General features: G+C 41.0%; 1 protein-coding gene across 1 annotated transcript in view; it reads right to left on the bottom strand.

The window, feature by feature from the left end:
- Nucleotides 1-19,087, bottom strand: part of mgat5 (alpha-1,6-mannosylglycoprotein 6-beta-N-acetylglucosaminyltransferase) — a 160,469-nt gene that overhangs the window by 15,019 nt on the left and 126,363 nt on the right. The window contains exon 11 of the mRNA XM_034175756.1: nt 182-331. Coding sequence (XP_034031647.1) covers nt 182-331 — 150 coding nt within the window. The remainder of the gene's footprint in view (nt 1-181; nt 332-19,087) is intronic.

The following is a 19,087-nucleotide window of genomic DNA, read 5'->3' as shown; positions in this document are numbered from 1 at the left end:
GTGTGTTGATGCATAACTGGATCACAGTTACAACCTTGGTCATTTAAAGAAAAGTCAGGTGAAAAATGTCAGAGTTCACTGCAGTCTAATGACATGACATGTGCCAGGGGTACTCCCCTGTAGAATATACGGTATATTAGTTTTTCTTGTAGGAACTCCATTTATAACATAGGATGCTCACCTTGGTTTCTCTGAGGAGAAACTGCAGGTCTCGGCCACTGAGGATGCCGTGGTTCTTCACGTAGCTCGGTAAATGCACAGTGCTGCTGCCGTGCACGGTACCATGAACCTCAGTATAGCTATGGATGATGTCAAGGTATTTCTTCTTGTCCTGTAACAGAAGGTGAGAAAAGAAAAAGTAGTCTCTATGGCGAACAAAGCAAAGTGCTCACAGGAGCAGTGTTTAGATTTTCTCTGACAGGAAACATGTCATTTCAGCCCAAATGTATAAGCACAGGGAGAGAGAAATAATAAATCCAGCTACCCCTGCACTAAACAAACACTTGACTTACATTCAATGAATTCTGCATCACACACCTACATTTTTCAGTATGCACCTTTTTTGGTGTTTAAGCTACACATACTGTCCAAGCTGCAGAATGCCAGACCCATGTCTTTTCATAGAGTAGAACATTAGAATTTCTTTGCCGTGTGACCTGGTGAACCTTTGTTCTTTCTACCTGACTGACCATCTGGACATAACAGCAGACAGAGCTAAAAATAGTCTCATATGAGTAACATCACTGTATACAATAACATCCTACCCCCACTAATGTTTACCCAATGGATAATGTCCTGCATCTAAAATACCACAAATTCAAACACTGCCAAGAAAGGTTTAACATAACACTAAAGGAATGCTAGCCTTTTCAAATTGTGGCACTTGAGAACAATAGTGAGACTACAGGACAAAGAAAGAAAATAACTGTGGAGTCGGTCAGTTTTGAACAATATATATAATGTCCTGAATTCAGTCTGCAGCATTTCAAACAATGCAGGAACCAGTTCAGTAAATTTGGACCTTTTCAGGGACTCAAGTCCACGCACAATAAAACAACAAAATGGACTGGAGTTGAGCAAAAACAACAACAACAAAAAAAAAAAATAAGACCCTGAACCCAAAAATTCAATGAAAGGTTTCCAAAAGGTATGTATCAATAAATACGAGGTCTGTTAGAAAACTATCCGACCTTTTTATTTTTTGCAAAAACTATATGGATTTGAATCATGTGTGATTGCATCAGCCAAGCTGGAACCTTCATGCACATGCGTGAGTTTTTTCACGCCTGTCGGTTGCGTCATTCACCTGTGAGCACGCCTTGTGAGAGGAGTGGTCCAGCCCCCTTGTCGGATTTTCATCGTCAGGAAATTGGCTGATCGACTGCCGCTTTGCTTCAAAATTTTTTCAAAAAATTTACTTCAGAAAAAGGTGCTTTCGTCCCGCGCCATGAGCGGCTCCATGGCGAATTTCTCCGCTCTTCTTTCATTACAAAAACTCCTGTAACAGTGGAATGTGCCGAAAAAGTGCTATGTCCAGCTGTCTTGCCATTTCTCTGGTAGTCAGATGACGTCCCGGATCAACAAAGCGTTCACTTTGGAAATGATCTGGTCGTTTGAGCCTGTCGATCGCCGCTCGGTGCGCGGCGCGCCATCCGCCGCTGTTGGCCGTCTTTAATCCAGTTGTAATTGTCCTTAATCTGTGTGATCCCCATAAGATCTTCACCTAAAGCCATCTGAATTTTCCAAATGGTTTCCACTTGGCTGTCTATCACACTTTCTGAAAAAATTTTGATGAAGCAAAGCGGCAGTCGATCAGCCAATTTCCTGACAATGAAAATCCGACGAGGGGGCTGGACCACTCCTCCCACAAGGCATGCTCACAGGCGAATGATGCAACTGACAGGCGTGAAAAAACTCACGCATGCGCACGAAGGTTCAAGCTTGGCTGATGCAATCACACGATTCAAATCCATATAGTTTTTGCAAAAAATAAAAAGGTCAGATAGTTTTCTAACAGACCTCATAAACCTCTCCAACATGAAAGAAACTGTACAAACAGAAATGATCAGATGTTCCCCAATTTTGCTGTACCCCTTCCTGTACAATGACAAAGACTATTCTAATTTGAGAATTGTTGAGCTGTGGAGCATTAACCGAACTGAAACTTTAAAAATTATTATTTCTTCAAATTCACGTTATTCTACATGCCTCAATGATTAACCAAAAAATCCATATTCTGCTAAACTAATAAAAATATAACAAAATCTGCATTCCCCAATGCAACAGTGAGGTCTTGAACAATTCAACTGAGACCATCAGCCATGTGACAAAATTCAGCAATGCTTTAACAGAATTTTATGGGGAAAGAATGGAGACCTATGGTGAACAAGCTAGTAGCACAGAAAGTGATACACACAGTACATCATGCAAAGTCCCTATTTTTTGTGTCCCCCAATACTGGTAACATTTTCGGACACTTGGAAAAATGTTGGGCTTTAAGATTCCATCTTTATTCAATTTTTGTACCCGAACCCGGAAAAGCAGCTGAAGATGAGTGGGTGAGTGAGTGAGAAATTCAACTTTAACATTTGATAAACTGTGTTCAAATTATTGGGAGCTCAAGAATCAACACTTGCCTGAGATGTCCAATTTATATTTAATGAAAATCCAATAACTGTTCAATCCTGGAGGCCGCTGAGGAAGCCCAGAAGCTGCACACATTTTTCCATGTAGAACTGGAGATGTGTCAAGTGTGCCAAACCCCTATACACATCAACAACCATACGATATGATAAACAAAACATAAAAGAAAATGCAGATCTGCATTTGTGTGTCCTGCTTTTATGGCTCTGATTATACATCTGTCTACAGTTTATGAAGCATCACTGCTGTGTAGTTGCAGCAGACGTAACATTGGGAAAAGTCAACCTACATCTTGTTTGGATGTACGATTCCCTTAACACCTTGCTGGGATTTGGGGAGTCTTCATGTTGCCACATATAGAAGGCTCCATGTAGAGACTCATCCCCACAATTACCTGTAACACGCAGCGATGCAGGGACATTCACGTGCACTTACAAAGTAGCAAGAATTTGCTTGAAGGCAGAGGTAGGTGAGCACACACAGACGATTACTGATTACTAATATTTTAACACTCAGACAAGAGCTCCTCGGTGTTGGGCGTTCCTAAACAAATTCTGTAATGTCAACAATCCAGCAAGCGCAACATTTTCACCTTAAAGCCATTTTGCATGTATTCTGGAATTTTTCTTTTTTAGCCCCGTCTCTCTTTGCTCTCTGTCTCAGCGGATCTTCTTGCAGCTTAGATTTCAGGTAGCCGCTTGTCAGGGTCCCTGGAGGTCTGACTATCAGATGCTTCCTGCCAGCCTGCTGTAACTAAAGCATTCCCTCGTGTGTGTGTGTGTGTGTGTGTGTGAGAGTGAGAGAGAGAGAGAGAGAGAGAGAGAGAGAGAGAGAGAGAGAGAGAGAGAGAGAGAGAGAGAGAATCCTAATTAGAAGATGAGATCACTGCTGGTAATCTTTTCATTCAGCAAAGCTGCTCTAGGATCTCCATGTGTGCATGATGGGATTTAGCAGGAAAGACAACAGGTATCTGAAGAAACGGCAGACACAATCATGGTTGATTAATTTAAAAAATAATAATAACCTTTACTAGATAAAGCTCAATCTAGAACAGTTGAACAGTTGACTTGAAATTGATCTACAAATCTATCTAAACCATGCCATCTTCTTTCAGGTGTTCCCATTAGGGGGCGCCATAGCTAAATCCACTTTTCCACTGGCCTCCCTCTCATTTACACACACGTACTTAGTCTTGTTCCTACTGACTTTCATTCCCCTGCTTTCCAGAACATACGAGGTCTGTTAGAAAAGTAACAGACCTTTTTATTTTATGCAAAAAAAAAAATATGGATTTGATTCATATGTTTTTACGTCAGCCAAGCTTGAATCTTCGTGCGCATGCGTGAGTTTTTTCACGCCTGTCGGTTGCATCATTCGCCTGTGGGCAGGCTTTGAGTGAGCACTGGTCCACCCCCCTCGTCGGATTTTTATTGTCGGGGAAATGGCGGAATGATTTGGGCTTTGCTCCAGCAGAATTTTTTGAGAAACTGTTAGGCAGCTGGAAACCATTCGGAAAATTCATTTGGCTTTCGGTGAAAATTTTTTGGGCTTCACAGAGATTAAGGAGTGTTACTACCGCTTTAAGGACGGCCCACAATGGCGCTCGGCGCGCCGCGCTCCGAGCCGCGATCGACAGGCAGAAACAACCATTTCATTTCTAAACGGATGGCTGTATGGCTCCGGGAACATCGTGTGCAATTTCTCTGGTTATCACAAGAGCTGGACATCAGCCATTTTCCGGCAGATTTCACTTTTAACAAGAGATTTTGTCATGGAAAGCCGCGTGGAGGCTTCGCGCGTCATGAAGGAGCCGCTGATGGAGCGAGACAAAGAACACCTCCGTTTCGGAGTGCCAGGGGACAAGTTGGGACATGCCTATCTCGGCTTTCAGTGGCTTATCAGTCGAGTGAGTATAAGAGAAATTGTGGAGAGCTGGGCATGTCCCAACTTGTCCTCTATATACTGTATGCTGTGTCAGTCGGGGAAGGGAGAGCGAATAAGGACCAGTCAACCCAGCACAAGTGCCATACCTGAGTGGATTTTTTTTTTTTTTAAAGACTGCAGACTCCTTATGCTGGAAGTCAATCCACCCTCTGACCAGACTGACTGGTTTTAAAGTGTGACGGACCCTCAACTGCCATCCACAAACAGACTCTGTGCGTGCATGTGCACAGCTCAGCTCCGCTCTTGGTCAAACTGACTGGTTTAGCCTGGTAGCAAGAACTCACTCGAGCTCAATTTTGAAGCCGCACAAAGTCACTGGCAGTCTGCAATGTCGTTTGTCTGGGGGCACAGACCTCCCAGATTTAAAACCTTCAGAAAGAGGAATCAGATCGTTGTAAAACCAATATCCTTAACTGAGAGCAATGATTTGCATTCAGCAGCAGTGACATTACTTCTGGACTTATTAACATTAGATCATTGTTCATCAAATTACCTGTAAGGGCCCAGTCACACGGCACAGGACGATAGCTGAACGAAGGGGAAAAAAAAAAAAAAGTCAAATCATTGAGAAAAAGTGGATGAATGAGCCGGCACTTCTCCCATCACCGAAAAGCCTGCAAGTCCAGAGCGCATAAAAGAACAAAACAAAAACAAAAAAGAAAAATTAAGCAAACAGCAACCTTGATGCTTTAAACAAAACGAAACATTCATGATGATGTGACTTGACAGCGGGTATCAGACCGAGCGGCAGCCTGTGATCATTTCTGCAGCCAGCCTGCGCTCTCCACAGCCCTTGCGGGTGCAAGATCTGATTGTCTTGACAATAGGTTTGTCTTCACACCAACAACGTGTGCGCACACGCACGTCCCAGCCACAAACTGCTGGAACATGCGTAAATAGTTAAAGTAGTTGATAAAACATTCTTGCAGTTATTGTTTCTGTATCAAAATGTTTTTCTTCCTGCACATGGATGAGTCATGTTCAGCTCGTCTGAGACGAAGCGCCAGCTGCAGGAACAAAGCTGAACATTGGTTAAACGATGTCTCTGAAAGTCAACATAATTCCAGATTTCGTTTTGTTTTGGCTTCGGTGTCCTTTGTTAGTGCCGTGTGAACGGGGCTTAACTGTACTGAACTGTAATTCCAATAGTCACCAATAGTCCGACTAAATATTCTTCTGTTATGTGTGTTATTTTCCCCAGCGTATGCAATGACAAGCCTCATGCTTGTTCTATGTCACCCTCCAATCACTGTTCAGTGTTTTATTTTTTTCATAACAGTCAAATATAGTTATCAGAAATTTCCTTGAAATATTGTGATATTTTCAGGGTGTATCAGCCATCCCTACATCTCACCATAACAAATATCACTGTGGAAGTTTTTCTTCAACCAACTTTCTTTGTTGCCAATGAGAACAGTGTGTCGATGCAAGGCATCCCAGACTTCACTGCAGGTGCTAGTTACGTTCAACTGTCACCTGTTCACAACACACTAATGTCCACATTTTTGAAAAGGGCATTTTCACCACATAGCACCTATTTTAAAAGGGTAATTCCATTCTTGTGCATTGTGTATGTTTTTGGGAGCCCTGTATAACTGGTGTAAGAGAAGAAACTATAAGAAACAATGCAAAGTGTCAGAATGCAAAATATCTGCAGGCGGCAGGATGTGCGTCTACTGTGAATACTTGTGAGTGAAACAGGAATACAGATTACCAAGCCTCCTGGGTAGTCACAACACAAAGCTTTCCAGTCAAAGGACATCAGCAGCCAGAGTTCTGTGGAGCCTGGCTAGTCTTGCAGTCACATGCAGGGTGGTTGTGTTTAAAGAGACCAAAGTAGAAACTTGTTGACAGATGAACAATCACGTTCTCAGCAAAGAACAAGAGGCTCATCTCAGATTACTGAATTCAAACACAACAGAAGCATGTTAGCAAGGTTTCAGAGACGAATTGTAGCTCCTTTGCATAATAAGCAACCCCTGCATAGGGAGTTATAAAATATCAGCTTTTGCTGGAGAGCTTGATTAAAGCAAGGAGGAGGAGTAGAGTTTTATGATCTTAGAAATCAGAGGGAATTTGTAAATCCTGGCTCAGAGAAAACAGCAGAGGCGGCGGCGGCCTTCTGGTGGCAGAAGGGGGACTGAGCGATGAGTGTCAGGGGAGGAAGCCTTACTACTTAAAAGACAACCTCTGAGAATAGCAGCAAAACAGAAAACAGAGGCAAAGGGGGCCCGAGTTGCACAGCCAGTGAGAGACTGAAACCAATGATCCCTCTTTATCTCTTTGCTGGTATTACACCAGTTTATGATGACAATATAAAGGTCAATATTTACACATGAAATCCAAGTTCTGCTAGTATCCATAAACAGCTGAACACAGATAATACTTGTGCGCTGCCTGTGGGGATCCACAGGCTCTAGATTGGGTAGTGTTTATAAAATAGGTGGCTGACATTTTTCAAGGGTGGTAATAAATTATGCAAAGTTTCTATAATGAGTTGGAATGATGTGAGTCCAGAATGTTTTTTGAACTTTAGACCTTAGACCTTTTTAGCAGAAGAAATCAACCCTTTTATTTCATGTTAATTATGTAATATTTGAATGTTAATTTACTGTCTTAATGTATTTATAAATTGTTTAGGTTCTTATCATATACACACACACCATCATTATTATTATTAGTAGCAGTAGTACTATTATTATTTTGTTGTATCATTACTTCTGTTTTATTTGAGTTTTAATTGGACCACAATGGAAATAAGTAATTTTCACTTTCTTGTGTCATCCATGTATATTTAACGCATTTACAATTATATTATGTATTTACATTGATCTTACTAAATAAAATCACGCAGGCATGCACACTTAATATATAGATGATTTACCACCCCTTGCTGGAATGGAGTGTGAGTCCAGAATGTAATTAACGTCCATTGTTCAGTGTTGTTAGCCAATATCCGTAGTGTCTTCAAAAATATTAGTCCCACCAATGTTCCGTTTCGGTGGCCTTCATCCTTGACCCAAAATGCATAAGCATACCAAACAGCAAATGTCAGCTCTCCCCAGTTTGTCTGCGATTAAAGTTCTATACATGCATGCACACACAAAGCACTGGCTTATTTTCCACCCTGTATAATTTTATAATTTTCCACCCTGTATATGAACATCCAACATGACCAACTTATATATAGTATCAGTGAACTAGTCAGGGAAGCTTTTAGGATTAGAGGCTGTAAACACATCGTTATTAGAAATGATGGCACTACATACTGGTCTAACAACACTGACACATTATCGTAATGTAACTGAAGAAAACATGATCGAACATATAGAATTCCTTGTAGACAATATCTATATAGAGGTTGGCAACAGAATTTTCAAACAAACAATAGGGATACCTATGGGAACAGATTGTGCTCCACTTTTAGATAACCTTTTCCTTTTATTATGAATATAAATTTCTGAAAGATAAACTTAAAATAAATAGCCAGTCAGCAAAAACCTTTAGTAATACCTTCCGTTACATTGATGACCTACTTACTTTAAATAACCTTAATTTTGAGAATGAAATTAAAAATAGGAGGTCTGGGCGGCTTTGCTTGAGCTGCTGCCCCCGCAACCTGACTCCGGATAAAGCGGAAGAAAATGGATGGATGGATGGATGGATGGATGGATGGAAATTAAAAATATTTATGCATCAGAATTAGAGCTTAAAAAGACTACAGAAAACAATAAACTCTCATACTTGGGTATAGAGTTGAGCATTATAGACAGACAGTTTAGGGATGATTTTAACTTTCATATTGTAAAATTTCCTTATGAGTAGTAACATACCGAGTAAACCTACATACTAGAGAAGCTTGAATCTTCGACTGGACTGGGTTGCTTGACGCGAGGACGTTTCGCTTCAAATCGCAGAAGCTTCCTCAGCTAAAATTCTTGCTCTGGTGGTCTGACTTCTGTCTTGACTCTTGTAGAGAAGAATAAGACGAGGGGGTGGACCACTGCTCACACAAAGCCTGCTCAAAGGCGAATGACGCAACCGACAGGCGTGAAAAAACTCACGCATGTGCACGAAGGTTCAAGCTTGGCTGATGCAATCACACGTGATTCAAATCCATATGGTTTTACTTTTCTAACAGACCTCGTACAAAGCTTTTTGAATATTTCCCAGCCCCATGAAGTACTACTGCTTTACTTATGGGTTTCAGTGCCATGGCCCTGCTAAAAGTAAGAAACACTATAAACTTTATTTCAAATGCAGGGCTTCAATTTATTTAGTCACTTACAAAGACACAGAATGTGATGTACAGTTGGACAATCAGTTCTTTAATTTTGAAAGGCACTACAACATCTGTCATACTGTCAACCTTAGCAACTAAATACACTCTGGGTGTAATGGACACAACTCTTGAACAGTGACACATATCCCAAATAGATTGAAAAACACATCAATAGATTGAGAAAAGGGATCTCAATTACAAAAGGGGTCTCAGTTGCACCTAGTGACGGCTATCGAAAAACGGTTCCTGTTAAGAATTGATCAATTATTCAATCCACCGACATCAATAGCCTTTTTGATTAACGATTCCCTTATTGGCTCTTTAGTTAACATTACGCTGGAGCGGCTGTTGTTGAGGGTATGTATCTAAAAAAATGATCATTTCTCTATGTTGATTATATTACATAACGCTGTCAAATATGAAAGGGATTTCATCTTTTTTTGATAGAGTTACTCGAGTTACATCTAACTCGAATACAGGAAGCCAGGCAGTGCAGTGAGGACACTATTTGTTAAATCCTTCAGATGGGCTGGAATCAGTTTTGCAAACAAAAACAAACAAACAAATCTGCAGCATTTTCACGTTGCCTTTTAGCATTGCCTTAAGGGGCTGCATGCTGGCTAAGTGGTTTGTGCGCTTGTTTCTAGTGTGGAAAGTTCCCAGTTCAAAATCAGCCCGGCCATTCCTCATGTAATGTGGAGTTGCCTCAGGAAGGGCATCCTGCATAAAACCTGTGTCAAATCAACAAATCATCCCTATTGGATCTGCTGTGGCGAACCAGAGGAAAAAGGGAGAAGCCAAAAGAACATACTTTTGGTAGCGCCTCAGCTCACTTGGAACTATAACTAAGACGATACCAAAAAACATGACCAGATACCAGTTTTGTCTACTGGAAAACCAAAAAATATGGGAAGAATCAAGTCAAGCAGGTACCATTCAGTGAAAAAGCTGTGTGAAAATATTCTTTACAGACATGACAGATTTACAAAGAAATGAGAAATTCAGGAGACAATCACTTTAGTATCCAGCAGGAGGATTAGGCTAGCATAGAAAATTTGGTGTATAGTGAACTGAAGGCTTTTTAAATCAAATAATTATTATTACTTTTTAATGTAATGCTCAATTTGCAGTGACAGTACAGAAATGACTGGAGTTTGGTGACAGGTCAGACAATGCTTTTAGTTTTAAACACCTCAGCAGGTGGTCTGTGACTGCTGTAAGAGTTCCCTCTTGGATGTCAATCACAGACTGTATGTATACTGGGCAAACCCTCTGTGATGTCACCCACAGGTTTTCTGTGGAGTGGGTTCAAAGCTCAAAAGGTTCCAAATCTTGGCACTGTCCAACTTCTCCTAATTCCCAGTAAACCCATAAATGGGTAAAGAGGTAGGCAAGACTGGCATGACCAGGGTGGGACTATCTAAGCCTGAACATGCCAAGCCTGATCCCCACCATCTCGGAGTTCCCAATCAAGCTAAGGCTAACGTGCTACTGCTAACTTTGGTTCTGTTGTTTGATTAATGCATATTTTTGTGAACTGGGTGGTAGTTTCCATAATGGGTGGCCTGGGTCAGGTACTAAAATCAATAAGTGGCATATCGCCTCAATAACACTGACAAGATCAGTGGGCAAAAAAATCACCAAGCTATCGATACCTGCTAATGAATGCTAACAGTGCCAACATAGACATTAAATAATACTAAAATTTCACTCAGTGGAAATACAGATGCACAGACTGCTTACATGATCCTGGAGCCTCCTTCTGGACCCAGGCCTTAGGGGATTGCGTATGGGGGGATGGGGGGTAGCGCCTGATGGTTAAGTTTACAGCCATGGGGCTCAGTTGGGCTCAGCTAAAAAAAACACCATGGCATCACCCCCATGTGGACTCACAAGGAGAGAATAAAGGGTCAGTGTTCAGGGTCTGTCCATAAATCTAAAGGATTGATAGGCATTGCATGTGAAGGGAATCCATTTCATTTTCAAGTCTTATGAGGAAAAGACTTAATACAAGTCTGGGTCTCTAAATCTTTAGTCACCACACCATTAGTACTGCTGGGATCTTTGCTCAATTAAAATAATTCAATACTAATTACACACTGCTGACTGCATCAATGCTATTACTTGTTGTGTCTATACCGTACCAATTCCTCCTGTGGAGCATAAAGTTATTACAGTGTTCATTACATTACTCTTCTGTTACATCCTCCCATTTGGCAGCTGCATCCTCTCTTCCTCTGGATAATGCAGTTACAGCTCCAGTGACTGATCAAGAAGCCAATCAGGGTTGACATTCATGTTCTCATCTTCCTTTTACTTGTTAAAATATAAGTACTGTGAACATAATACATTTCAAGGTTAACAATAGGTCAGTGCGTGTGCCCGAACCAAAACATTCACTCCCATTTTCAGTGTTTACATTAGAATTTTTAGCCAGAGTATTGGAACACACTAGGTATTGAAAATATGAGTCCCAAGGACAAGCACCTTGAGGGGGCTTTGCAGACTCAGGGTCGCCAAATTCAGTACATCAAGCTGCTAATTTCAGGAGCTACTCAACTGTGCAGCAGGGTGCTAAGAAAGGTGGCGTGGCAAATGATGCCATGAAAGCAAAGTGTTCTTCAAGATTATGTAGTTTTATTATTTGAAAAAGGCAATGCAAACAAAACTAACTGAATAAAGGCATTCTTTTTCCAAGACACTGTAGAGGCGCTTGTCCAGACTTTGCATATCCAGAATTAGCTGGAAATTTGTTTAAACAAAGCAGAATAAAATTAAATAAATCATTTGAGATTTGTAACTTTTTTAAATCCAAGAGTCAAAATTTGAGCCAAATATAAATATGACAAACTTCATATTTCATAATTTTGTGTTATATTTTGTGTCATTTGTTGTTATATATTAGTCATGAATAATATATATAAAAAAATTCACATAGTAGCTTTAATCTATGAGCAGCTGAAAAATGTAAACTCTTTTTCCATTAAATCTTTTTGAATTTGATTACAGGCTTGTCATTGTGCATTGGATGAATTTACTCTGCACCATGATTATTTAAGAGGTGTTAGTGAGAAGTTTTGAGCCCATCTCAGAAGAGGTAGGGTGTGGTTCTCCATCTTTTGCATTCTGAGAAACCAAAATTTCTCAACACTGCACCCAGTGAGTCAAAACTTCAACATTCTGAAAACATTGGCTTCTCAGAATACAAAAGACTGAGAACCATGCCCTAATTTTTTCTGGGTCAAGCTCATAGCATCTCAATCAGCACTGGTATTTCATTTTTGAGTGGTCATGTGTTGCTTCAGACCACCTTCACTATTTTGTCAATTTTAAATTTGATTTATGGTATTTCAAAAAGCATCACTCTGTACAGACTAAAAATCATTGTAGGCAATGTTGCTATTCGGCAAACAAAAAAATCTTATACCAATTCATATAAAACAAATTAAGTAATGTAATGTATTAAGTGGTGTCATCTTCTTAAATGTACATGCAGCAGTCTGACTGGCTTTTAGGTTCCTAGTTTGCAAGAAAAAAAATAAAATAAAGTTAACCAATTCCATTTATTCTTTCAAACTTTCTGGATCACGGGGTGCAGGATGGTTCACTGTTCTATGCTGTCCAACCCAAGTGGCGTTTATACATTATACTCAAACACACAGCAGGCTGACCCCACCTCCTTGTTTAAGACTGGTTTCCAGAGCGTCAAGGAATGCTGGTGAAATGGTAAAACCAAAGTCAAGTCAGATGTCATAGTGGTGCGAGACGCTGCCTATGATAAGAAACGCAAACATGTCTGATAGTGACAGATGGAAGAATGTATAAATTTACCAGTCTGAACTTTATGTTCAGATCTCAGTTTGTTCATTCTGTCATCCTGGTTCACAATGGGAAAACTCAGCTATGCTATACTAACACCTGTTGGCTTCTTCTTTGGCTACGCTTTCTGCTATGGGATGTGGTCAGACCGGGGGGTGGGGGTGGGGTGGGATAAGGACCACTAAAGGCCCTTGTACAAGGTCCTTAATTCCCAAGTGTTTTCCAGTGTGAAGTTCAGTGCCTTGCTTAGCAGCATGTTGACACTGGTGTGCAAGTGTGAATGTGAGGCATCACTGTATTGTGCTATGAGAGTCTGCTTCAGATCGAAAAGTACTATAGACATGCAGTCCAACCACCAAGCATGCACAGCAAATGGCACATCTGTGATGGGAGAACCTCACATAATCCCACTAACTCTAAATCCTATCATTTTAGAATGCAATACTACAACTCTCACAGGTTTTTCAGCTGAAAAGTAAAAAGCCAAAGGTGAGTGTAAAAGGTGGATAGAGTCCAACCTCACCAGCAATGAACCTCGGGAGATGTGGCAAGGTCTACAAAGCATCACCAAGCTGTGATGTAACTTCAGGAGATCTAGGCGTGTTGCTAGCAGGAACTCAACTGCTTCTTTGCTCGATTTGAATCACAGCAGCAGCACTCATCTGCTCCAGCCCTGTCCCCAGGTTCCAGCATCCTCCCACTTACTGTAGGGGAGCGCGATGTGAGGCATGTGCTCCTGGCAGGTAGGCCTCTGGCTCAGATGGACTATCTGGCAAGGTGCTCAGCGCATGTGCCCACCAGCTTTCCAGCATTTTTCCAGTATGTGTAATCTCTCCCTACCTGCCTAGAATCCACTACAATCATCCTCATATCAAAAAGGTCACCCACAACCAGCCTCAATGACTATTTCCCTATTGCCCTCACATGTTAATCATGAAGTGCTTCGAGACTGGTTTTCCAGCACATCAAAGACTACCCCCACTATCACCACCAGTTTGCATACCGGTCAAATAGATCCACAGGACACCAGAGCCATAGCTCTGCACACTGTACTGAATCACCTGAAACAGCAGCAGAACTACGCCAGGATGGTCTTTGTGGATTACAGCTCGGCATTCAACACAATCATCCTGGACATTCTGACCATCAAACTGGATACCTTGGGCCTCCCCCCTTTCACATGCACCTAGATCAAGTACTTCCTGACCAACAGACCCCAGACTGTGAGACTTGGCCCCCACCTATCCTCCATCCTGCACACTGTGCACCGGTTCACCACAAGGCTGTGTGCTGGGCCCCCTCCTGTACTGTCTATGTCTACGACTAAAGTCCGGGCCACAGACAACATCATCGTCAAATTTGCTGATGACACCACAGTGGTCGGAGTGATCTCAAAAGGAGATTAGGCAACCCACAGAGAGGAGGTCCCGAAGGTAACGACCTGGTGTTCAGACAACAACCTAGCACTGAACACCAAAAAACACCCTCAAAACAAACGAGAGCATCATGGACTTCAGAAGAAACAGAATTGACTCCCCACCCTCACACACATCAATGGCGAGTGTGTGGAGAGGGTCCACACCTTCAGGTTCATGGGAGTCCACATCTCTGACAACCTCTCCTGGACAGATAACATCTCAACTGTCATTAAGAAGGCCCAGCAGCATCTACACTTCCTGAGAGCCTTCAGGAAGAACAACCTGGACTGGAAGCTGCTGCTAGCCTTCTATCGCTCACCCATTGAGAGCCTGCTAATGTATTGTGTTTCCATATGGTACGGGAGCTGCATTGAAACAGACAGAGCAAAGCTTCAGAGGACAGTTGCAGCAGCACAGAGAATTGCTGGCTGCCCTCTACCCTCCCTGATGGACATCTATACCACCCAGTGCCTCAGCAGAGCTCCAAACATCATCAAGGGCAGTTCACATCCTGGCTCCAAGCTGTTTGACATGTTGCCCTCTGGTAGGTGCTACAGATGCATCAAAACAGACTGAAAAATGGTTTCTTTCCAAGAGTCATCACCACCCTGAACTCAGATGCAACAACCCCTGCCATCAATATAATATACAATAAGTCCCTTTGGCTGCTCCTTTGTTTGCACTCAGGGTCGCCACAACATATTCCAAGGTACAACATCAGAGGTCTCTATTCCAAGGTGGATCTGCATGTTGATTTGGCAAAGGTTTTATGCAGGACACCTTTCCTGAAGCAACTCCATATTACATGGAGGAATGTGGCAGGGGTGGGGTTTGAACCGGGAGCCTTCCGCACTGAAACCAAGTGCACTAACCACTTGGCCACCACCCCTGCAGGTCCAGTCAGGTCAAAGAGCACCAAAAAACAAACAAACAAAAAAAAATTCTTGGTGTTATTTCAGCCAGCCAGCTCGTTTTATGCAAGTCACATCTTAAGTGTCTAGTAGGGTTGGGTATCGAGAAACTGTTCTTTTTCGGGTATTGTTAATGATTTGATCCACCGACATCAATAGCCTTGCTGCTTAACGAGTCCCTTATTGGTCCTTCAGCGCAGCCGTTGTTTTTGGGGGTGTTTGTCATGATCATATCTTGACGTTGATTACAGAGGCTGCAGCGGCTCTGTAATCAACCGCTTCTGCAGAGCGACTCCGCTTTGAAGCTTGAACCAATGAAGCAGTGCTTCGATCCGCTGCTAAGATGGTTCTTTGATTCGCTGCTCTTCAGAAGCGGCAAGTCTGCTTCTTATCCCCTCTCAAAGCCATTAAAATGTCAATCGTGAGTCACTTTTGTGCAGATTAAAGTCACTAACTGGGACTCTTGTCTTGTTGCAGTCAAGAAAAGATAATCGTCCTTCTGTTCTGTTTGCAGAGCTCCAAACACTGCGTCGCTCTTTGCCGAGTCACAACAGAGTCCGGACGGAATTATTAACTTCAAAGTGAATCGCCACTTTAAATAAAATGACACCTCTTTCCAAATGTAATACAGACAACACACTACAATCGATTAAAATGTTTTTTCCCCCCTCCCAAAATGAGACATCCTGCGTTCTTTATGAATTACACTGATACTAAAGTGCAGCACAGACAGCTGCAAGAGCTCAGCTCAGAGCTATGGAGTGAGATTCATGCCAATAATATCTGAAGGAAATGCTTTTGACAAAAACTACACATTTTGTTTATTTCTATTTATGTCCAGAGATCAAGGATCCACCATGTAGATTTTATTTATGTCCAGAGTTTAAGGATCCAGTGACCAATTTCATATTTTTTTCACTTTAAAACTCAATAAAATGTTACTAACATAGAAAACCTGTAAAGCCTACTTTTAGTACACAGAAAATTCACAAGCGGTATCTATAAGGGAACTGATAAGGAATCAGCTCAATAAGCGGAATCGATAATGGTATCGATAGATAAAATCTTATCAATACCCACCCCTAGTGTCTACAAACATTAACACTGCACACAGGTTTAGAGTTTCAAACAAGTTAAACCAACTTACACCAAACAAAGGTTGGTTTACAGTGTAAATGGTGCATAGCATAATCAAAGGAGGCAACTGCTGCAACGACTGTTAAACAAAATGCAGACTAACCACTGCTTTAAATACTACCTCAATATTTATTCATCCCATGCAATGCAATCATGTGATATATATAATCATCTGAGTTTCAATCACCATGTGCACTTTAAGTATTCAAGATATATATATATATATATATATATATATATAAAATTCTGGACTCATGCCATTCCAGCAGGGGATGGTAAAACATCTATATATTAAAAGTCGTGTGTGTGTGTAAAACTTCAATTTCGGAGAAACGGGAGAGCTGACACTTGCCATTTGGTATGCTTATGTATGTTGGGTCAAAGATGAACTCTGCCAAAATGGAACATTAATAGGACTAATATTTTTGGACAAATTAGGGATATTATGTAACAAGAGTGAACAATGGATGTTGGTATCATCATTAATCAGTTCCTGGTAACCACCCAAGCTCTGAACAAATATCTCACCCTCCCCAGTTGTAAAACATGACAACTACATTTTCCAAATAATAAATACAATTATTCACCAAACCTTCTCATTTTACTTTCCTGCACTTTCAGTTAAAAACATTATAGAAACTTTGCATAATTTATTACCACCCTTCAAAAATGTCAGCTACCTATTTTAGAAACACTACCCAATCTAAAGCCCGTGGATGTCAACAGAGTGTGTGTATAAATATTATATATGAGCTAATATTATCCTGTCTTCTTATCTTATACTGTACATATAGATTTTCAATTGCACTGTTTTGTAGGATTTTATCTTGTATATATCTGGTATCTACACTTTCTTATAACTATATGTACATTTTGTATAATGACAAAGAGCAGTTAAGTACATACGCACGTTTAATGGCAAAAATACTTCATCAGTTCCTTAAAGGAAAAGGGCAACTCACATACAAGATAAACAGTGTTCATCAGCCTGCAGAGGTAAAACTGAGGGAATGAATACCCTTCCTGCTCTGCATACGGCAGCTTAGTTTTAGAGTGTGCTTCCGTCTGTGCAGTAATTTGTCTTCCTCCACAGTCTCCTCTGATCTACTGTTGAAAGCCTACAGGTCTCTCCATCCAGCCTACGCTCATTCTCACCTTTCTTCATGTTCCCATCTCTATTTCGCACCAAAAATACAAGGACACTGATGTCAACAACTACACTGACAATGTTTGAGATGGTGACTGAATTCTCTTACGCAACCCCAATTCCAAGGAAGTTGGGACCTTGTGTGAAATGTAAATAAAAACAGAATACAATGATTTGCAAATCCTCTTCAACCTATATTCAATTGAATACACCACAAAGACAAGATATTTAATGTTCAAACTGATAAACTTTTTTTGTTTTTGTGCAAATATTTTCTCATTTTGAAATGGATGCCTGCAACATGTTTCAAAAAAGCTTGGACAGGCGCAACAAAAGACTGGGTAAGTTGATGAATGCTCAAAGAACACCTGTTTGGAACATTCCACAGGTGAGCAGGTTAATTGGAAACGAGTGAGTGCCATGATTGGGTATAAAAGGAGCATCCCCAAAAGGCTCAGCCGTTCACAAGCAAAGATGGGGCGAGGATCACCACTTTGTGAACAACTACATGAAAAAAAACAATAGTCCAACAGTTCAAGAACAATGTTTCTCGATGTTCAATTGCAAGGAATTTAGGGATTCAATCATCTACAGTCCATAATATAATCACAAGACTCAGAGAATCTGGAGAACTTTCTACACGTGAGCGGCAAGGCCGAAAACCAACACTGAATGCCCGTGACCTTCGATCCCTCAGGCGGCACTGCATTAAAGACAGACATCATTGTGTAAAGGATCTTACCGTGTGGGCTCAGAAACACTTCAGAAAACCATTGTCAGTTAACACAGTTCGTCGCTACATCTATAAGTGCAAGTTAAAACTCTACCATGCAAAGCAAAAGCCATATATCAACATCCAGAAACACCGCCACAGCAAGACAATGCCAAGCCACATTCTGCACATGTTACAACAGCGTGGCTTAGTAGTAAAAGAGTGCGGGTACTAGACTGGCCTGCCTGCAGTCCAGATCTGTTGCCCATTGAAAGTGTGTGACATTATGAAGTGCAAAATACAACAGAGACCATGGACCGTTGAACAACTGAAGTCGCACATCAAGCAAGAATTGGAAAGAATTCCACTTAAAAAGCTTCAACAATTAGTGTCCTCAATTCAAAAACGCTTATTGAGTGTTGATAGAAGGAAAGGTGATGTAAGACAGCGGTAAACATACCACTGCCCCAGCTTTTTTGAAACATGTTGCAGGCATCCATTTCAAAATGAGCAAATATTTGCACAAAAACAAAGTTTATCAGTTTAACACTAAATATTTTGCCTTTGTAGTGTATTCAACTGAATATAGGTTGAAGAGGATTTGCAAATCATTGTATCCTGTTTTTAATTTACATTTTACACAACGTCCCAACTTCATTGGAATTGGGGTTGTATATCCACGACAATGTGAAAAAGATGTGAATTAATATAAGTATTATTGAGCTGTAGTGCAGATCAACAGACCATCTGCCATTCATCATCAGATTTCTGATGAAATACACATAACAAAAAGCAGCCAGCTATAGTTGACTTCAAGTCTACCAACTTGGTTGCCTTGGAAACCGCTCTCTCAGAGGCAGTCTGATCATTACTGATTTTAGGCCTTACCAGCAATAAAATAATTACTACCACACTAAAATTTCAATTCAGCACCCTGCTCTGTCTAGGCTCTAGAGTCTCTGGAGGAAACTCAACAACAATGAAAAATTGTTTTCACTATAAGAAAATTCACTTCAAACCACACACTAATGCTACACCACTGATGTAGCACAATTCAGGAAAGTAGAAGTGACT

This window comes from Thalassophryne amazonica, chromosome 1, assembly GCF_902500255.1.
Source record: "Thalassophryne amazonica chromosome 1, fThaAma1.1, whole genome shotgun sequence".
Classification (NCBI taxonomy): Eukaryota; Metazoa; Chordata; class Actinopteri; order Batrachoidiformes; family Batrachoididae; genus Thalassophryne; species Thalassophryne amazonica.
The sequence above is the reverse complement of the archived record's forward strand: the minus strand, read 5'-3'. Positions and strand labels throughout refer to the sequence as shown.